This window comes from Bombina bombina, chromosome 5, assembly GCF_027579735.1.
Source record: "Bombina bombina isolate aBomBom1 chromosome 5, aBomBom1.pri, whole genome shotgun sequence".
In the NCBI taxonomy this organism is placed as follows: domain Eukaryota; kingdom Metazoa; phylum Chordata; class Amphibia; order Anura; family Bombinatoridae; genus Bombina; species Bombina bombina.
In genome coordinates, this window is record NC_069503.1 from 38,315,957 (window position 1) to 38,339,203 (window position 23,247).

The window sequence follows — 23,247 nt, forward strand, 5'->3', positions numbered from 1 at the left end:
GATGATATACTAGTACAATAGGTTCCATACGTAAGCAAATACTGCTGATTTAGGCAGATTATTTGGGAATATCCTGCTGGAGTTTACCTTTAGCCTAGTATGTTTTATAACTCTGGGTCAGAACATGTATATTATTGTTGACCTTCCGTATTGCTATTTATGGCACCCCTACTATATATAGTTAAGTTTATTAATCATTAAGTAGGCACATGGTTAGAACTATCATTACTGCACATAGCCTACTAGTTATATAGTAAACCCATATGTTCCAAAATTCCCTTACTATTTTAATATGCGTCCATATAATTCACTAACCTATGTATATAATGCTAACCCCTGCTGACGCATTCCCCCATGGACCCCTAGACACACCTAGATGTCAATTGGACTATAACCTTCACCGACATTATCTCATATAACTGATTCTCTAATAACTTTTTTTAGGAGATCTTACTATACCTTATTTCCTATATGACGTCTGACTGTAGATGTATATATATTTGTGTTTATACTTATGGCTCCGCCCTCCAACCTTTCCCTTATATTGATAGCGGTGCTTACCCGCTGAATTTCCCCCTCCCCATAACGTATACCCATTCCTTCTCTTCTTGTAGCTCATACAGAGCTATCTATCTGGCCTCCAGTTATTTGCTTTATACATAAGCCATTTGGCCTACAACTGCAGATTTCAACAGGTCAGACACCTATGCTAATTTATCATAAAATTCGAGGTTTCATCTGCCTATCTATTATGATTTGTATAATCGTTGAAATATGTTGTTCAATTGTATTTGTATCATTCTCTAGTTTCAAAAGGCGGTTTATGTTTTATGTCTTATGTATATTATACAAAACCTCAATAAAAAAATATTTAAAAAAAATTCATTAATTTGACTTGTATTTCGTTCCAAATAACTTTATCTAGTTTATTAGGGCCATAGATATTGCATAATATTAAAATTATTTAATTTTAATCTGCAATCTTCCTTCTGTGTCTAATTCTTTTGTTATAATTTTATATTCCAGAGTTTTATTGAGTAGTATTGCCACTCCCTTTTTCCTAGCCCCACATGGTGTTGCAACTACCTCTCCCACCCATCCTGTTTTGAGTTTATTGATCTCTTGTTCTTTGAGATGTGTTTCTTGTAGCATTGCTATATCTATAGCTTGTTTTTTTAATTGTTTAAGAATGTTTTTCCTTTTCCACGGTGACGTGATCTCCCCTACATTCCATGATGCAAATTTAATTTGTTCACTCATTTTAAATTATTTCTATTCACTCTACAAACACAATTTCTAGTCACAAAATGGTGCCCAAAGATACATTTATGACAAGAAGAGGCAGGAGAACGAGAGAGAAGAAAAAAAAAAAAAAGGAACCCCCCCCCTCCAAAAACCAGTTACCAAACTCCCGCATCACATTTAGGGAGACTTTCCCGAGTGTCATAATTTGCATAAATAAAAAGAGAGAAGCGCTCAACCTGGGAACGAACAATAGCATAATAGCTTGTTCTATGGCTAGTTACCACCCAAGAAGCAGCCTCTTTTTGAGAGAAACAAGATAGAACAAGCTATTGTGCTATTGTTCGTTCCCAGGTTGAGCGCTTCTCTCTTTTAATTTATGCAAATTATGACACTTATGGAAGTCTCCCTAAGTGTTTTGCGGGAATACAGACGTGGACCCGTTTCTCAGTGTGCCTAGAGGGAAATGGCTGCTCCTCACTGATGAGGCCCACAATAGGCCGAAATATACGTCTGGGGTTTTACCGTTTCTCTCGTTCAGAGAGGGATTGCCTGGTATTTCAGGGCAGGACTGTTCTGTTAAGTCAGGATCAGACTGATATGCTTCAGGAAAGTTCTTCTCTGTGAAAGGCACATGTTGAGCAAAAAGAGGCTGCTTCTTGGGTGGTAACTAGCCATAGAACAAGCTATTATGCTATTGTTCATTCCCAGGTTGAGCGCTTCTCTCTTTTTATTTAGACATAATATCAAGATACAGAACATGACATACATATTACATACCCAGTATACATGTAGGTTATAGTTACCATTTAAATTAAACTGATTATGATCACATATGTACCGGAAACTGATATTGTGTCTCATGAAATAAAATCAGTTTCCCCTCAGTAATTCCTCTAGTATATAACATGTACAATGCTAAGCATCTATTGCTATAAGAAAAGGTTTATCCACATGATGTGCACATTAAATATATCTCCTAGATGTCAATCATTTGAGACTGATGTTCTTGTTTATATCATTTTCTAACAAGCACTCTATTCATATAAAGACTCCTTTATTCTGTAAATGTAATTATTTTCTCCCCTATGTAAATCAAATGCGCTACTCCTAACACTGACATATTATAAACAACACTGGGGGTGCTTTGGTGGTGAATGGTTGTGTAAACTGGTCAGTATGAGGACAGATCTGTATATTCCTGTGTGATGTTTGTATTCTATCACATTGATATGAGAGAAACTGAGGTGCACATATATAGAGGAACAAAGGACAGCAGGAGAGCACTTCCAATCTGGGGCTTTTATAACTGGGATTAAGAAAGTATTATTTACAATAGGATCCTTTTTGATGCTTCTATTTAGAGAGTTTGTCCTCTTTAGGATAATTGTAAAAAAGTTTGTACACTGTGTATATAAAGTTTGTTTGTGTGTAAATATTTGGTGTTTTGTGATACCTGATTTAAATAAAAACCTTTTTTCCACTTTCCAAACATGAAAGGTTTCTTCCCTTGTGAATCCTTTCATGACTTTTCAGATAACTCTTATGTGTAAAACATTTCCCACACTCTGTACATGTGAAAGGCTTTTCTCCTGTGTGACTAGTTTCATGCTTTTTCAGACTATTTATTTGTGTAAAACTTTTTCCACACTCTGTACATGTGAAAGGCTTTTCTCCTGTGTGAATCCTTTCATGAGTTTTCAGATTACACTTTAGTGTAAAACATTTCCCACACTCTGTACAAGTGAAAGGCTTTTCCCCAGTGTGAATCCTTTCATGAGTTTTCAGTTCACTCTTATGTATACAAAATTTTCCACACTCTGTACATGTGAATGGATTTTCTCCTGTGTGAATCCTTTCATGAGTTTTCAGCTCATTTTTTTGTGTAAAACTTTTTCCACACTCTGTACATGTAAAAGGCTTTTCTCCTGTGTGAATCCTTTCATGACTTTTCAGTTCACTCTTTTGTATAAAACTTTTCCCACACTCTGTACATGTGAACAGCTTTTCTCCTGTGTGAATCCTTTCATGCATTTTCAGATTACTTTTTTCTGTAAAACTTTTTCTACACTCTGCACATGTGAAAAGCTTTTCTCCTGTGTGACTTCTTTCATGCTTTTTCAGATGACTCTTCTGTATAAAACTTTTTCCACACTCTGTACATGCGAAAGGCTTTTCTCCTGTGTGAATCCTTTCATGAGTTTTCAGACTACCTTTTTCTGTAAAACATTTTCCACACTCAGTACATGTGTGTGGTTTCTCACCTGTGTGAGTTTTGTGGTGTTCTAGTAGCTGAGACTTCCATCTAAAGCTTTTCTCACATTCTGTACATTTGAATGGTTTCTTCTTTGTATGAATCATTTGGTTAGACTGTAGCCTTTTCCCTTCTTTAATATGTTTTGAAAACCCAGTAAATGTGTGTGGTTTATCCTCTGGGATAATCATTTCACTAGACAAGGCATGAATGTTGTCCTCTTGTTTGATGACTAAATTACTCTCTGTACAAAATGATTGCTGCCCAGTTCCTGCCAATTCACCATTGTCTATTAATATCTTTTGTGATATCCCCAATGTTTGTGAATAGTCATTGGTGTCTAAGATTTTTGGAGTTTGCGGTATCATTCTGATGCTTCCTGTAGTGAAGGATGGATATGAACTATTCAACTGTTTGTCTACATAAATAGAAATGGAATAAAGAAAAATAAGACTGTTTTTTCATTATAATATAATCCATCTCAATAAAAAACAGAATTTATGTTTACCTGATAAATTTCTTTCTCCTACGGTGTATCCGGTCCATGGCTTCATCCTTACTTGTGGGATATTCTCAATCCCTATAGGAAGTGGCAAAGAGAGCACACAGCAAAGCTGTCCATATAGCTCCCCTCAGGCTCCGCCCCCCCAGTCATTCGACCGACGGTTAGGAGAAAAAGGAGAACCATAGGGTGCAGTGGTGACTGTAGTTTACAAAAAAATAATTTAAACCTGACCAAAATGCCAGGGCGGGCCGTGGACCGGATACACCGTAGGAGAAAGAAATTTATCAGGTAAACTTAAATTCTGTTTTCTCCTACATTGGTGTATCCGGTCCACGGCTTCATCCTTACTTGTGAGAACCAATACCAAAGCTTTAGGACACGGATGAAGGGAGGGAACAAGTCAGGTAACCTAAACGGAAGGCACCACTGCTTGCAAAACCTTTCTCCAAAAAATAGCCTCCGAAGAAGAAAAAGTATTGAATTTGTAAAATTTGGCAAACGTATGCAGTGAAGACCAAGTCACTGCCTTACAAATCTGTTCAACAGAAGCCTCATTCTTGAAAGCCCATGTGGAAGCCACAGCTCTAGTAGAGTGAGCTGTAATTCGTTCAGGAGGCTGCTTTCCAGCAGTCTCATAAGCCAACCGGATGATGCTTTTTAGCCAGAAGGACAGAGAGGTCGCAGTCGCCTTTTGACCTCTCCTCTTGCCAGAATAAACGACAAACAAGGACGATGTTTGTCTGAAGTCTTTAGTTGCTTTTAGATAAAACTTTAAAGCACGAACCACATCAAGATTGTGTAACAGACGTTCCTTGTTAGAAACTGGATTAGGACACAGAGAAGGAACAACTATTTCCTGGTTGATATTCTTATTGGAAACCACTTTTGGAAGAAAACCAGGTTTGGTACGTAAAACGACCTTATCTGTATGGAACAACAGATAGGGTGAATTACACTGCAAAGCAGACAATTCAGAAACTCTTCTAGCAGAAGAAATAGCTACTAAAAACAAAACTTTCCAAGATAGTAACTTAATATCTATGGAATGTAGAGGTTCAAACGGAACCCCTTGAAGAACTGAAAGAACTAAATTTAGACTCCATGGAGGAGCCACAGGTCTGTAGACAGGCTTGATTCTGACTAAAGCCTGTACAAACACCTGAATATCTGGCATGGCTGCCAGACGCTTGTGTAACAAAACAGACAGAGCAGATATCTGTCCTTTTAAGGAACTAGCTGATAGACCTTTCTCCAATCCTTCTTGGAGAAAAGATAGTATCCTTGGAATCCTAATCTTACTCCATGAGTAACCCTTGGATTCGCACCAACAAAGATATTTCCGCCATATCTTATGGTAAATTTTCCTGGTGACAGGCTTTCTAGCCTGGATCAGAGTATCTATAACTGATTTCGAAAACCCACGCTTAGATAGAATCAAGCGTTCAATCTCCAAGCAGTCAGTTGCAGAGAAACTAGGTTTGGATGTTCGAATGGACCTTGAATTAGAAGGTCCTGTCTCAAAGGCAGCTTCCATGGTGGAACTGATGACATATTCACCAGGTCTGCATACCAAGTCCTGCGTGGCCACGCAGGAGCTATCAGAATTACCAAAGCCTTCTCCTGTTTGATCCTGGCTACTAGCCGGGGGAGAAGGGGAAACGGTGGAAAGACATAAGCTAGACTGAACGACCAAGGCGCTACTAAGGCATCTACCAATGTCGCCTTGGGATCCCTGGACCTGGACCCGTAACGTGGAACTTTGGAGTTCTGACGTGACGCCATCAGATCCAGATCTGGAATGCCCCATAGCTGGGTCAGCTGAGCAAAAACCTCCGGGTGGAGTTCCCACTCCCCCCAGATGGAAAGTCTGACGACTCAGATAATCCGCTTCCCAGTTGTCCACTCCTGGGATGTGAATTGCTGATAGATGGCAGGAGTGATCCTCTGCCCATTTGATGATCTTGGATACCTCCCTCATCGCCAGGGAACTCTTTGTTCCCCCCTGATGATTGATGTAAGCTACAGTCGTCATGTTGTCCGACTGAAATCTGATGAAGTTGGTCTCCGCTAGTTGAGGCCATGCCTGGAGCGCATTGAATATCGCTCTCAATTCCAAAATATTTATCGGGAGAAGAGATTCTTCCCGAGACCATAGACCCTGAGCCTTCAGGGACTCCCAGACCGCGCCCCAGCCTAAGAGGCTGGCGTCGGTCATGACAATGATCCACTCCGGTCTTCGGAAACTGATTCCCTGAGACAGGTGATCCTGAGACAACCACCAGAGGAGTGAGTCTCTGGTTTTCTGGTCCATCTGAATCTGGGGAGACAAATTTGCATAATCCCCATTCCATTGTTTGAGCATGCACAGTTGCAATGGTCTTAAATGAATTCGAGCAAAGGGAACCACGTCCATTGCCGCAACCATTAGTCCTATTACCTCCATGCACTGAGCTATGGAGGGTTGAGGAATGGATTGAAGAACTCGACAAGTGTTCAAAAGTTTTAATTTCCTGACCTCCGTCAGAAAGATTTTCATTTCTACCGAGTCTATTACTGTTCCCAGGAAGGGAACTCTTGTGAACGGGGACAGAGAACTTTTTTCTATGTTCACCTTCCACCCGTGAGATCTGAGAAAGGCTAGAACAATGTCCGTATGAGCCCTTGCTTTGAGAAAGGACGACGCCTGTATTAAAATGTTGTCTAGGTAAGGTGCTACTGCAATGCCCCTTGGCCTTAGCACCGCTAGAAGGGACCCTAGCACCTTTGTGAAAATTCTGGGAGCAGTGGCCAATACGAAGGGAAGAGCCACGAACTGGTAATGCTTGTCCAGAAAGGCGAACCTCAGAAACAGATGGTGATCTTTGTGGATAGGAATATGCAGGTACGCATCCTTTAAGTCCACGGTAGTCATATATTGACCCTCCTGGATCATTGGTAAAATTGTCCGAATGGTTTCCATTTTGAATGATGGAACTCTGAGGAATTTGTTTAGGATCTTTAAGTCCAGAATTGGCCTGAAAGTTCCTTCCTTTTTGGGAACTACAAACAGGTTTGAGTAAAATCCCAGTCCTTGTTCTGCTGTTGGAACTGGGTGTCTCACTCCCATTTTTAAAAGGTCTTCTACGCAATGTAAGAATGCTTGTCTCTTTATCTGGTCTAAAGATAAGCGAGACATGTGGAACCTTCCCCTTGGAGGAAGATCCTTGAATTCTAGAAGATACCCCTGAGAGACAATTTCTAGTGCCCAGGGGTCCGGAACATCTCTTGCCCAGGCCTGAGCAAAGAGAGAAAGTCTGCCCCCTACTAGATCCGGTCCCGGATCGGGGGCTACCCCTTCATGCTGTGTCGGTAGCAGCAGCAGGCTTTTTGGCCTGTTTACCCTTGTTCCAGCCTTGCAATGGTTTCCATGCTGGTTTGGGTTGGGATGCGTTACCCTCTTGCCTAGTGGCTGTAGAGGTAGAAGCCGGTCCGTTCCTGAAATTGCGAAAGGAACGAAAATTAGACTTATTTTTAGCTTTGAGAGGTCTATCCTGTGGAAGGGCATGTCCCTTTCCCCCAGTGATATCTGAAATAATTTCTTTCAACTCTGGCCCGAATAGGGTCTTACCCTTGAAAGGAATATTAAGCAATTTTGTTTTGGACGACACATCCGCCGACCACGATTTTAGCCAAAGCGCTCTACGCGCCACTATTGCGAAACCAGAATTTTTCGCCGCTAATTTAGCTAACTGAAAGGCGGCATCTGTAATGAAAGAATTAGCCAACTTCAGGGCGTGAATTCTATCCATGACTTCATCATAAGAAGTCTCCTTCTGGAGCGAGTTTTCTAATTCCTCAAACCAAAAAGCAGCTGCAGTGGTTACAGGAATAATGCAAGAAATTGGTTGAAGAAGAAAACCTTGTTGAACAAAAATTTTCTTAAGTAAACCTTCTAATTTTTTATCCATAGGATCTTTAAAAGCGCAACTGTCTTCTATTGGTATAGTCGTGCGCTTAGCTAGCGTTGAAACTGCCCCCTCTACCTTAGGGACCGTCTGCCACGCGTCCCTTCTGGGGTCAACAATGGGGAACATTTTCTTAAATATAGGAGGGGGAACAAAAGGTACACCTGGCTTCTCCCACTCCTTATTCACTATATCCGCCACCCTCTTAGGTATCGGAAACGCATCAGTGTGTACTGGGACCTCTAAGAATTTATCCATTTTACACAATTTTTCTGGGACCACCAAAGGTTCACAATCATCAAGCATAGCTAGGACCTCCTTAAGTAGGGCGCAGAGGTGTTCTAGCTTAAATTTAAATGCTATGGAATCAGGCTCTGCCTGCTGAGAAACTTTTCCTGTGTCAAAAATTTCTCCCTCAGACAGGCCCTCCCTCACCGCCAAGTCAGATTGATGTGAGGGCACTACAGATAAATTATCCTCTGCGTCTGCTTGCTCATTTTCTGTATTTAAAACTGAGCAATCACGCTTCCTAGGAAAAGCTGGCAGTTTGGATAAAAATGCTGCGAGAGAATTATCCATTACTGCTGCTAACTGCTGCATAGTAATAGCAATTGGTGCGCTAGATGTACTGGGCATCGCTTGCGCGGGCATAGCTGGTGTTGACACAGAAGGAGAGGATAGTGAGCTATCCTCACTACCTTCAGCTAAAGAATCATCTTGGGCTATATCTTTAAGTGTGATTGTACGGTCCTTAAGCTGTTTGGACGCTATGGCACACTTCACACATAAATTTAATGGGGGAACCACCTTGGCCTTTGAACATACACAACATAGGTTATCTGAAGGGTCAGACATGTTTGACAGACTTAAACAGATCTTCAATGCAATAAAAATTCTTTTTTACAAAAACGTTACTGTGTCTTTAAATAATAAAAGTGCACACTTTATTATTGAAACATCAAAAAACCATCAAATAAACATCCGATTTTAATGAAATTTTCACCACAGTGTCTTAATGCTTTGAAAAGATTGCACACAAATCTTCAGACCAATTAACCCCTTAATGCCCAAACCGGAGCTAATAACAGCAATTAACCGGCAAACACACTACAGTACTATGCCACAGCTTCCACTGTGGCCGTTACCTTCCTTAGGGATTATTTTAGTAAGAAATAAGAAGCTGCATGAACTGCCTAGGCAAAACAACTGCGCAATTGATTTGAGAAAATGAGGCCTCCTCCCTCTTCATTCCAGAGTGGAGGGGCCTTTCTGACTAGATTAGGTGTCCAAATAAGTTCCAGGTGCAAATTAAACCCCAAAAGTGTTTTAAAGTCTGAAAAAACACCTTAATTATAGTGAAAAACATGCTAAAAAGCAATCGATTATGCCCACAAAAGTGTCAACCAGCATAGAGCCCTTAATATAAGCCCTAATCTTGTACAGAGTCTAAGAAAAATGGCTTACCTATCCCAGAGGGGATTGCTGACAGTCTTCTAGCATTACTAGGTCTTGTTAGAAAAATGACTGATCATACCTGAAGCAGTTAAGCCTGCAAACTGTTCCCCCCAACTGAAGTTCTCTGGTTTCAACAGTCCTGCGTGGGAACAGCAATGGATTTTAGTTACTGGTGCTAAAATCATATTCCTCTCGGCAGAAATCTTCATCACTTTCTGCTGCAGAGTAAATAGTACAAGCCGGCACTATTTTAAAATAACAAACTCTTGATAGAAGAATAAAAAACTACAACTAGCTAGAGCGGCAAAGAGAATGACTGGGGGGGGCGGAGCCTGAGGGGAGCTATATGGACAGCTTTGCTGTGTGCTCTCTTTGCCACTTCCTGTAGGGATTGAGAATATCCCACAAGTAAGGATGAAGCCGTGGACCGGATACACCAATGTAGGAGAAAAAAACATTTTTTATACTCAAAAATGCCTTCCGTTTTGTATTATTAAATGTATTTACATGTAAAACACAAATTAAAAAAGGATGACATAGAATGTAAACATTACTACATCATAGTAAACTACATTACTGAGTTGTGGGTGTTACACACATGGAAACAAGGTAGGCATAAGTGTAGTTATGGATGTTCCATGAGCGAGGTCAGGACAGGGGAAGATGGAGTTGCAGGTGTTCTGAGTAATGAACCCGGGAAGGGGGTGAGGTTAGGCAGTTGTTGAACATGGTCTGTCTAAAAGGGCAGAGGGGGGAGTAGTATTTTTTACCATCCTCCTCAGCTCAATGAGGGTTGCTCCTTCTTTATACGGTCACTGACACAAATGTTCTTAAAAGATGCAGATATAAATATAATAGTTTATATTTGTTTAATGAGTGATCTATTTTCCCAGTAATTAAAGTCAGTATAATATCTATTTAACTCACCTAACACATATGAGTTCATGCTGATAACAGGCTCTAATGTCTGTGCTCAGGAAGAAGGTTCCCTTATTCACTCCAGTTACATCAATACCTGATATCTCTCAGTGCTCTGGCCGTGTCTGTAAAAAGTATATTAAATGGTTTAGACAGATAATAATAAATAATGGTTCTGATTAACTGTACGTATGGTATAATTAAAGGCACACATTACAATACATGTGAAACAGATCAGCTGTTTAGGTTATTACATATGTGCTATTGATTCAGCACAAGCATTTAGTACAGTTAGCTCTGTGGGTTTTATAATTGCCCCTTAAATATGAATCTTCCCAGATCTATACAACATAATGGCAGAAAATATATTTAAGTGGGGCCATATCACAACTTTACAAATATATTATAATTTTTGTTTTCTATCATTTATATGAAACAAGATTTTCTCCTGAAAGAAATGTTAAATATCAGTTGTTTAAATATAAGTTAAATTGGTTACTGCAGTATTGGTATTGTACTCCCTACTAATTCTCACTGTCAGACATTTTGTCATGTGCTCCACCCCCAGTCCTTTAACTTCTCTTGGTCAATACGGAGTTGTCTTAAATCACACGGCAAGATAGGAACTAAAATGTTCATTTCAAATGTTATCTTGGATAGAGTTAAGAAAAGAAAGATTTTTTGTTTACAAGGAGTGATAATATAATCAGATGTTCTTTTGGCCAATTCAGTCCATTTAAAAGAACAATAACATATAGAATTACAAAATCAACAAATGCATAATAAAAATACAATGCAATAAAACCTACTTCTCTTTTTAAAGTCATACGGCTAGATTTAGAGTTTGGCGTTAGCCGTCAAAACCAGCGTTAGAGGCTCCTAACGATGGTTTTGGGCTACCGCTGGTATTTGGAGTCTTGTAGGTAAGGGTCTAACGCTCACTTTGCAGCCGCGACTTTTCCATACCGCAGATCCCCCTAAGCCATTTGGGTATCCTATCTTTTCAATGGGATCTTTCTAACGCCGGTATTTAGAGTCTTGGCTGAAGTGAGCGTTAGAAATCTAACGACAAAACTCCAGCCGCAGAAAAAAGTCAGGAGTTAAGAGCTTTCTGGGCTAACGCCGGTTCATAAAGCTCTTAACTACTGTGCTCTAAAGTACACTAACACCCATAAACTACCTATGTACCCCTAAACCGAGGTCCCCCCCACATCGCCGCCACTCTAATAAAATTTTTTAACCCCTAATCTGCCGACCGCACACCGCCGCAACCTACGTTATCCCTATGTACCCCTAGTCTGCTGCCCCTAACACCGCCGACCCCTATATTATATTTATTAACCCCTAATCTGCCCCCCCCAACGTCGCTGCTACCTACCTACAATTATTAACCCCTAATCTGCCGACCGCACAGCGCCGCCACCTACGTTATCCTTAAGTACCCCTAATCTGCTCCCCTAACACCGCCGACCCCTATATTATATTTATTAACCCCTAATCTGCCGCCCCCAATGTCGCCGCCACCTACCTACAATTATTAACCCCTAATCTGCCGACCGGACCTCACCGCTACTATAATAAAGTTATTAACCCCTAATCCGCCTTACTCCCGCCTCAATAACCCTATAATAAATATTATTAACCCCTAATCTGTCCTCCCTAACATCGCTGACACCTAACTTCAAGTATTAACCCCTAATCTGCCGACCGGACCTCACCGCTACTATAATAAATGTATTAACCCCTAAAGCTAAGTCTAACCCTAACCCTAACACCCCCCTAAGTTAAATATAATTTAAATCTAACAAAATAAATTAACTCTTATTAAATAAATTATTCCTATTTAAAGCTAAATACTTACCTGTAAAATAAACCCTAATATAGCTACAATATAAATTATAATTATATTGTAGCTATTTTAGGATTAATAATTATTTTACAGGCAACTTTGTATTTATTTTAACCAGGTACAATAGCTATTAAATAGTTATTAACTATTTAATAGTTACCTAGTTAAAATAATTACAAAATTTCCTGTAAAATAAATCCTAACCTAAGTTACAATTAAACCTAACACTACACTAGCAATAAATTAATTAAATAAAATACCTACAATTATCTACAATTAAACCTAACACTACACTATCAATAAATAAATTAAATAAAATACCTACGAATAAATACAATTAAATAAACTAACTAAAGTACAAAAAATAAAAAAAGCTAAGTTACAAAAAAAAAATTACAAACATAATAAAATATTACAACAATTTTAAGCTAATTACACCTACTCTAAGTCCCCTAATAAAATAACAAAGCCCCCCAAAATAAAATAATGCCCTACCCTATTCTAAAATTAAAATAGAAAAGCTCTTTTACCTTACCAGCCCTTAAAAGGGCCTTTTGCGGGGCATACCCCAAAGAATTCAGCTCTTTTGCCTGTAAAAAAAAACCATACAATACCCCCCCCCAACATTACAACCCACCACCCACATACCCCTAATCTAACCCAAACCCCCCTTAAATAAACCTAACACTAAGCCCCTGAAGATCTTCCTACCTTGTCTTCACCATGCCAGGTATCACCGATCGCTCCTGGCTCTGAGGTCTTCATCCAAGCCCAAGCGGGGGCTGGAGATCCATCATCCGGCTGAAGTCTTCTATCAAGCGGCGGCTGAAGAGGTCCAGAAGAGGCTCCAAAGTCTTCATCCTATCTGGGCAGAAGAGTAGATCTGGACCGGCAACCATCTTCTTCCAAGCGGTGACAAGCAGCTCCATCTTGAAGACCTCCGGCGCGGATCCATCCTTTTCTTCCGACGTCCTAAGTCCGAATGAAGCTTCCTTTAAATGACGTCATCCAAGATGGCGTCCCTCGAATTCCGATTGGCTGATAGGATTCTATCAGCCTATCGGAATTAAGGTAGGGAAAAATCTGATTGGCTGATTGAATCAGCCAATCAGATTGAGCTCACATTCTATTGGCTGTTCCGATCAGCCAATAGAATGCGAGCTCAATCTGATTGGCTGATTGGATCAGCCAATCGGATTGAACTTGAATCTGATTGGCTGATTCCATCAGCCAATCAGATTATTCCTACCTTAATTCCGATTGGCTGATAGTATCCTATCAGCCAATCGGAATTCGAGGGACGCCATCTTGGATGACGTCATTTAAAGGAAGCTTCATTCGGACTTAGGACGTCGGAAGAAGAGGATGGATCCGCGCCGGAGGTCTTCAAGATGGAGCCTCTTGTCACCGCTTGGAAGAAGATGGTTGCCGGTCCGGATCTACTCTTCTGCCCGGATAGGATGAAGACTTTGGAGCCTCTTCTGGACCTCTTCAGCCGCTGCTTGATAGAAGACTTCAGCCGGATGATGGATCTCCAGCCCCCGCTTGGGCTTGGATGAAGACTTCGGAGCCTGGAGCGATCGGTGATACCTGGCATGGTGAAGACAAGGTAGGAAGATCTTCAGGGGCTTAGTGTTAGGTTTATTTAAGGGGGTTTGGGTTAGATTAGGGGTATGTGGGTGGTGGGTTGTAATGTTGGGGGGGTATTGTATGTTTTTTTTTTACAGGCAAAAGAGCCGAATTCTTTGGGGCATGCCCCGCAAAAGGCCCTTTTAAGGGCTGGTAAGGTAAAAGAGCTTTTCTATTTTAATTTTAGAATAGTTTAGGGCATTTTTTTATTTTGGGGGCTTTGTTATTTTATTAGGGGGCTTAGAGTAGGTGTAATTAGCTTAAAATTGTTGTAATATTTTTATTATGTTTGTAATTAATTTTTTATTTTTTGTAACTTAGCTTTTTTTATTTTTTGTACTTTAGTTAGTTTATTTAATTGTATTTATTTGTAGGTATTTTATTTAATTTATTTATTGATAGTGTAGTGTTAGGTTTAATTGTGGATAATTGTAGGTATTTTATTTAATTAATTTATTGCTAGTGTAGTGTTAGGTTTAATTGTCACTTAGGTTAGGATTTATTTTACAGGTAATTTTGTAATTATTTTAACTACCGTAGGTAACTATTAAAAAGTTAATAACTATTTAATAGCTATTGTACCTGGTTAAAATAAATACAAAGTTGCCTGTAAAATAAATATAAATCCTAAAATAGCTACAATATAATTATAATTTATATTGTAGCTATATTAGGGTTTATTTTACAGGTAAGTATTTAGCTTTAAATAGGATTAATTTATTTAATAAGAGTTAATTTATTTCGTTAGATAAAAATTATATTTAACTTAGGGGGGTGTTAGTGTTAGGGTTAGACTTAGCTTTAGGGGTTAATACATTTATTAGAGTAGCGGCGAGGTCCGGTCGGCAGATTAGGGGTTAATACTTGAAGTTAGGTGTCAGCGATGTTAGGGAGGGCAGATTAGGGGTTCATACTATTTATTATAGGGTTAGTGAGGCGGATTAGGGGTTAATACATTTATTATAGTAGCGGTGAGGTCCGGTCGGCAGATTAGGGGTTAATTATTGTAGGTAGCTGGCGGCGACATTGTGGGGGGCAGATTAGTGGTTAATAAATATAATATAGGGGTCGGCGGTGTTAGGGGCAGCAGATTAGGGGTACATAGGTATAATGTAGGTTGCGGCGGTGTACGGAGCGGCAGATTAGGGGTTAAAAAAAATATGCAGGGGTCAGCGATAGCGGGGGCGGCAGATTAGGGGTTAATAAGTGTAAGGTTAGGGGTGTTTAGACTCGGGGTACATGTTACGGTGTTAGGTGCAGACGTAGGAAGTGTTTCCCCATAGGAAACAATGGGGCCGCGTTAGGAGCTGAACGCTGCTTTTTTTTCCCAGCTCAAACAGCCCCATTGTTTTCTATGGGGGAATCACGCACGAGCACGTTTTTGAAGCTGGCCGCGTCCGCAAGCACCGCTGGTATTGAGAGTTGCAGTGGCGGTAAATATGCTATACGCTGCCTTTTTGGAGCCTAACGCAGCCCTTCTGTGAACTCTAAATACCACCGGTATTTAAAAGGTGCGGCCAGAAAAAAGCATACGTAGCTAACGCACCCCTTCTAACGCAAAACTCCAAATCTAGGCGATAGTAAATTGTTTTCTGATAAATGTAGTTCTGCCTCTGTACCATGTGACAGCTATCAGCCAATAACAGACTCATATGTTTACATAATGTGATCTCCTGCATATGCTAAGTAGGAGCCGGAGCCTCAGGTCATTTAAAAGGCTGGGTACAATTTAATAATGAAAATAAATTACAAACAGCAAACAGTTATTTTTTTAATTAAATTGTTTTATTGAATTTTACAAAAATGAACACAACATGAATAACATTAGCACGTAACATTTGTGGAATAAAGTAAACTATAAATACAAATTACAGTCACTGTTGATAACATAAATTAGAGGCACTATAATCAGCGTAGCCGCGTGACCGTAAAGAAATGAAAGATATTTCTAAAGAGGGGGAAAAGTAGGAGAGGAAATAAGTTAAAGAAGGGGAGGAGGGGGAGGTGGGGGAGATGAGAAGAAGGTTTTGTGTCACAGGTACTTTAGGTTATATTGTTATTTTCTGGTCCCATATAAATATGAGGTCTAAGATAAAAACAGAATTTATGCTTACCTGATAAATTACTTTCTCCAACGGTGTGTCCGGTCCACGGCGTCATCCATAACTTGTGGGAATATCTCTTCCCCAACAGGAAATGGCAAAGAGCACAGCAAAAGCTGTCCATATAGTCCCTCCTAGGCTCCGCCCACCCCAGTCATTCGACCGACGGACAGGAGAAAAAAACAGGAGAAACCATAGGGTGCCGTGGTGACTGTAGTTAAAGAAATAAATTCATCAAACCTGATTAAAAAACCAGGGCGGGCCGTGGACCGGACACACCGTTGGAGAAAGTAATTTATCAGGTAAGCATAAATTCTGTTTTCTCCAACATTGGTGTGTCCGGTCCACGGCGTCATCCATAACTTGTGGGAACCAATACCAAAGCTTTAGGACACGGATGAAGGGAGGGAGCCAATCAGGTTACCTAAACAGAAGGCACCACGGCTTGCAAAACCTTTCTCCCAAAAATAGCCTCCGAAGAAGCAAAAGTATCAAATTTGTAGAATTTGGCAAAAGTGTGCAGAGAAGACCAAGTCGCTGCCTTACATATCTGATCAACAGAAGCCTCGTTCTTGAAGGCCCATGTGGAAGCCACAGCCCTAGTAGAGTGAGCTGTGATTCGTTTGGGAGGCTGCCGTCCGGCAGTCTCGTAAGCCAATCGGATGATGCTTTTCAGCCAAAAGGAAAGAGAGGTAGCAGTAGCTTTTTGACCTCTCCTCTTGCCAGAATAAACGACAAACAGAGAAGACGTTTGTCTGAAATCCTTTGTTGCTTCTAAATAGAACTTTAAAGCACGTACTACATCTAAATTATGTAACAAACGTTCCTTCTTTGAAACTGGATTCGGACAAAAAGAAGGCACAACTATTTCCTGGTTAATATTCTTGTTGGAAACAACCTTTGGAAGGAAACCAGGTTTAGTACGCAAAACAACCTTATCTGAATGGAACACCAGATAGGGCGGATTACACTGCAGAGCAGATAACTCAGAAACTCTTCTAGCAGAAGAAATAGCAACCAAAAACAGAACTTTCCAAGATAACATCTTGATATCTATGGAATGTAGAGGTTCAAACGGAACCCCTTGAAGAACTGAAAGAACTAAATTCAGACTCCAGGGAGGAGTCAAAGATCTGTAAACAGGCTTGATCCTGACCAAAGCCTGAACAAAAGCTTAAACATCTGGCACTGATGCCAGTCGTTTGTGTAACAAGACAGACAAAGCAGAAATCTGTCCCTTTAAAGAACTCGCTGATAATCCCTTATCCAAACCTTCTTGAAGAAAGGAAAGGATCCTAGGAATTTTGATCTTAATCCATGAGAATCCCTTGGATTCACACCAACAGATATATCTTTTCCATATTTTATGGTAAATCTTTCTAGTTACAGGTTTTCTGGCCTGTACCAGAGTATCTATCACAGAATCCGAAAAACCACGCTTAGATAAAATCAAGCGTTCAATTTCCAAGCCGTCAGCTGGAGAGAAACTAGATTTGGATGTTCGAATGGACCCTGTATAAGAAGATCCTGTCTCAAAGGTAGCTTCCATAGTGGAGCCGATGACATATTCACCAGGTCTGCATACCAAGTCCTGCGTGGCCACGCAGGAGCTATCAAGATCACCGAAGCCCTCTCCTGTTTGATCCTGGCTACCAGCCTGGGAATGAGAGGAAATGGTGGAAACACATAAGCTAGGTTGAAGGTCCAAGGCGCTACTAATGCATCCACTAGAGTCGCCTTGGGATCCCTGGATCTGGACCCGTAGCAAGGAACCTTGAAGTTCTGACGAGACGCCATTAGATCCATGTCTGGAATGCCCCATAATTGAGTCAACTGGGCAAAGATCTCCGGGTGGAGTTCCCACTCCCCCGGATGGAATGTCTGACGACTCAGATAATCCGCCTCCCAGTTTTCCACTCCTGGGATGTGGATCGCAGATAGGTGGCAGGAGTGATCCTCCGCCCATTTTATGATTTTGGTCACTTCCTTCATCGCCAGGGAACTCCTTGTTCCCCCCTGATGATTGATGTAAGCAACAGTTGTCATGTTGTCTGATTGAAATCTTATAAATCTGGCCTTAGCTAGTTGAGGCCAAGCCTTGAGAGCATTGAATATTGCTCTCAGTTCCAGAATGTTTATCGGGAGAAGAGACTCTTCCCGAGACCATAGCCCCTGAGCTTTCAGGGAGTTCCAGACTGCCCCCCAGCCCACTAGACTGGCGTCGGTCGTGACAATGACCCACTCTGGTCTGCGGAAGCTCATTCCCTGGGACAGGTGATCCTGGGTTAGCCACCAACGGAGTGAGTCTCTGGTCTTCTGATCTACTTGAATCACTGGAGACAAGTCTGTATAGTCCCCATTCCACTGTTTCAGCATGCACAGTTGTAATGGTCTTAGATGAATTCGCGCAAAAGGAACTATGTCCATTGCTGCAACCATCAATCCTACTACTTCCATGCACTGAGCTATGGAAGGACGTGGAACCGAATGAAGAACTTGACAAGCGCTTAGAAGTTTTGACTTTCTGACATCTGTCAGGAAAATCCTCATTTCTGAAGAATCTATTATTGTCCCCAAGAAAGGAACTCTTGTCGACGGAGACAGGGAACTTTTTTCTATGTTTACTTTCCATCCGTGAGATCTGAGAAAGGCTAGAACGATGTCTGTGTGAGCCTTTGCCTTTGAAAGAGACGACGCTTGTATCAGAATGTCTTCCAAATAAGGTGCCACTGCAATGCCCCTTGTTCTTAGAACCGCTAGAAGGGACCCTAGTATCTTTGTGAAGATCCTTGGAGCAGTGGCTAGCCCGAATGGGAGAGCCACAAACTGGTAATGTTTGTCCAGAAAGGCGAACCTTAGGAACTGATGATGATCTTTGTGGATAGGAATATGTAGATACGCATCCTTTAGATCCACGGTAGTCATAAATTGACCCTCCTGGATTGTAGGTTAAAATCGTTTCGAATGGTTTCCATTTTGAACGATGGCACTCTGAGAAATTTGTTTAGGATTTTTAAATCCAGAATTGGTCTGAAGGTTCCCTCTTTTTTGGGAACTACAAACAGATTTGAGTAAAACCCCATTCCTTGTTCCACGGTTGGAACTGGGTGTATCACTCCCATTTTTAACAGGTCTTCTACACAATGTAAGAATGCCTGTCTCTTTATTTGGTTTGAAGAAAAGCGAGACACATGGAACCTTCCCCTTGGGGGTAGTTCCTTGAATTCCAGAAGATAACCCTGAGAAACTATTTCTAGTGCCCAGGGATCCTGAACATCTCTTGCCACAGCCTGAGCAAAGAGAGAGAGTCTGCCCCCTACTAGATCCGGTCCCGGATCGGGGGCTGCTCCTTCATGCTGTTTTGGTAGCAGCAGCAGCAGGCTTCTTGGCCTGTTTACCCTTGTTCCAGCCTTGCATCGGTTTCCAAGCTGGTTTGGTCCGCGAAGCATTACCCTCTTGTCTAGAGGCTGCAGAGTTTGAGGCCGGTTCGTTCCTGAAATTGCGAAAGGAACGAAAATTAGACCTATTCTTGGCCTTGAGAGGCCTATCTTGTGGAAGGGCATGGCCCTTACCCCCAGTGATATCTGAGATAATCTCTTTCAATTCTGGTCCAAAAAGGGTTTTACCCTTGAAAGGGATATTAAGCAATTTTGTCTTGGAAGATACATCCGCTGACCAAGACTTTAGCTAGAGCGCTCTGCGCGCCACAATTGCAAACCCAGAATTTTTCTCCGCTAATCTAGCTAACTGCAGAGCGGCATCTAAAATAAAGGAATTAGCTAACTTAAGTGCGTGTATTCTGTCCATAACCTCCTCATACGGAGTCTCTCTATTGAGCGACTGTTCTAGTTCCTCGAACCAGAACCACGCTGCTGTAGTGACAGGAACAATGCACGAAATAGGTTGCAGGAGGTAACCTTGCTGAACAAAAATCTTTTTAAGCAAACCCTCCAATTTTTTATCCATAGGATCTTTGAAAACACAATTATCCTCGATAGGAATAGTAGTGCGCTTGTTTAGTGTAGAAACTGCCCCCTCGACCTTAGGGACTGTCTGCCATAAGTCCTTTCTGGGGTCGACCATAGGAAATAATTTCTTAAATATAGGAGGGGGAACAAAAGGTATGCCGGGCTTCTCCCACTCCTTATTCACTATGTCCGCCACCCGCTTGGGTATAGGAAAAGCGTCGGGGTGCACCAGAACCTCTAGGAACTTGTCCATTTTACACAATTTTTCTGGGATGACCAGGTTGTCACAATCATCCAGAGTAGATAACACCTCCTTAAGCAGTGCGCGGAGATGCTCTAATTTAAATTTAAATGTCACGACATCAGGTTCTGCCTGTTGAGAAATTCTACCTGAATCTGAAATTTCTCCATCTGACAAAACCTCCCTCATGGCCCCTTCAGATTGGTGTGAGGGTATGACAGAGCAATTATCATCAGCGCCCTCCTGCTCTACAGTGTTTAAAACAGAGCAATCGTGCTTTCTCTGATATGCAGGCATTTTGGATAAAATATTTGCTATGGAGTTATCCATTACTGCCGTCAATTGTTGCATAGTAATAAGCATTGGCGCGCTAGAAGTACTAGGGGCCTCCTGCGTGGGCAAAACTGGTGTAGACATAGAGTGAGATGAAGTAGAACTATGTTTACTCTCTTCATCTGATGAATCATCTTGGGCAACTTTACTATTTGTGGCAGTACTGTCCTTAATTTGTTTGGACGCTATGGCACAATTATCACACAATTTGGAAGGGGGGGACACACTGGCTTCCATACATACAGAGCATAGCTTATCTGAAGGTACAGACATGTTAAACAGGCTTAAACTTGACAAAAAAGTACAAAAACCGTTTTAAATTAAAAACGTTACTGTCTCTTTAAATTTTAAACAGGGCACACTTTATTACTGAATATGTGAAAAACAATGAAGGAATTGTTTAAATTTTACCAAATTTTCACCACAGTGTCTTAAAGCATTCAAAGCATTGCACCCCAAATTTCAGAGCTTTAACCCTTAAAATGAAGAAACCGGAGCCGGTTACAGTTTTAACCCCTCTACAGTCCCAGCTACAGCCTTTGCTGCGACTTTACCAAACCCAGGGGGGAATACGATACCAAATGAAGCCTTCTAGGAACCTTTTCAACTACTTTCCGATCCACACACATGCAGCTGCATGTCTTGTTCTCAAAAGTAACTGCGCAGTAATGGGGCGAAAATGAGGCTCAGCCTACTACAGTGAAGGCCCTTCCTGACTGAAAAGGTGTCTAAACCAGTGCCTGACGTTAAAAAAACGTTCCCCAAAGTTTATAAGTGTGAAAATCAACCTCAATCTGTATAAAATGCCCAAATAAAGCAATCGATCTTGCCCATAAAATGTCTACCAGTTTTATAGCCCATATTAAGCCCTTTATTCTGTTTGAGACTAAGAAAATGGCTTACCGGTCCCCATGAGGGGAAATGACAGCCTTCCAGCATTACACAGTCTTGTTAGAAATATGGCTAGTCATACCTTAAGCAGAAAAGTCTGCTAACTGTTTCCCCCAACTGAAGTTATTTCATCTCAACAGTCCTGTGTGGAAACAGCAAACTATTTTAGTTACTGCTAAAATCATATTCCTCTCACAAACAGAACTCTTCATCCTTTTCTGTTTCAGAGTAAATAGTACATACCAGCACTATTTTAAAATAACAAACTCTTGATAGTAGAATGAAAAACTACAACTAAAACACCACATACTCTTAACCATCTCTGTGGAGATGTTGCCTGTGCAACGGCAAAGAGAATGACTGGGGTGGGCGAAGCCTAGGAGGGACTATATGGACAGCTTTTGCTGTGCTCTTTGCCATTTCCTGTTGGGGAAGAGATATTCCCACAAGTTATGGATGACGCCGTGGACCGGACACACCAATGTTGGAGAAATCAGCTTTACCTTGAAAGCAGTAGTGGAGTTTTTCCAAAGAGAGAACATGATCACTTCCTTTAGCCACATTTGTAAGGTGGGTATTGTCGCTTTTTTCCAAAATCTAGGTATTAAATCTCTTGGCGTAATTTATCATACATTGTAACAATTTCCTATGATACAGACAGGGGATTTGGGGGAGGTCACTGAGGAGTATTATGGAAGGGCGAAGTTCGAGTGTTCTGCCTAATATTGAGTTAATGTTTAAAGGGACATGAAACCCCAAAAATTTCTTCCATGATTCAGATAAAGAATACAATTTTACACAACTTTCCAATTTACTTCTATTATTTAATTTGGTTCCTTCTCTTGTTATTATTTGTTGAAAGGTTTATCTAGGCAAATTCAGAAGCAGCAGAGAACCTAGGCTCTTGCAGCTGATTGGTGGCTGCATATTTATACTGATTGTCATTGGCTCACCCATGTGTTTAGTTAGAAACCATTAGTGCATTGCTACTCCTTCAACAAAGCATACCAAGAGAATGAAACAAATTAGATAATATAAGTAAGTTGTTAAAAATTATATTCTCTATCTGAATTACAAAAGAAATTTTTTGGGTTTCATGTCCCTTTAAGGTGATGTTTTCCCAAAATGTTTTTATCTGAGGGCAATGCCACCAGATTTGGCAGAGTGCCTTTTTCACCGCAATGTCTCCAACACAGTGAGGAGGCACCAGTGAAGATACTGTGGAGTCAGTGGGGTGTGAGGTACCATCTTGATAGGATTTTGTAGTTAAGTTCTACAATGATTGGGGAGATTGATGCTTTCTTAGTCAATTTAAAGAATTTGCTCCATTGTTCTTCTTTTAAACGTTGCTCGCATTTCTTTTTCCCACTTAGTTATGTATAGGGGTTTATGTGTTGGGAAGCAGCCTCTAAGCATACTATAAATTAATACATAAGGATTCAAATGGTGTGTTAGGTCTAACAAAATGTAGCTTATGTGGATTTATTTGAATTGCGTGACGAATATGAAGATATGCAAACCATTTGTGAAAAGGTGTTCCTATATGTTGTAAGTCATTTTGCATTCTGAAATGTCCGTCTTTAAACAGTGAAGATATTGGTAGTTGTTGTAATTGATCGGTTATGGAGATTGTTTGTGTCAATTCGGGCTGGAGTAACAATGGGTGTCCCCATATAGTTACCTACATGATTAGGGCATTTGCCTGGTTTAGGGATCACCGATATGGTAGCCTCCAAGAGGTGTTGGGAGAGATAGCCAGTCTGGTCTATCGATTGGAATAGAGTAAAGAGTTGTGGGCTTAATTGTGTTTTAAGTAGATGGTAGAATTTGGGGGTGAAGCCATCTGGGCCTGGGCTTTCCCGGGTGGGAGGGATTTTATAGCCATTAGAATTTCTTGTATATGGAATGGTTGGTCT

At 40.9% G+C, this 23,247-nt stretch overlaps 1 protein-coding gene across 1 annotated transcript in view; it reads right to left on the reverse strand.

The window, feature by feature from the left end:
- LOC128661265 (uncharacterized) overlaps window positions 1–23,247 on the reverse strand; it is a 744,180-nt gene that overhangs the window by 154,920 nt on the left and 566,013 nt on the right. The window contains exon 15 of the mRNA XM_053715539.1: window positions 2,799–3,435. Within this exon, the coding sequence (XP_053571514.1) occupies window positions 2,799–3,435 (637 nt within the window). The remainder of the gene's footprint in view (window positions 1–2,798; window positions 3,436–23,247) is intronic.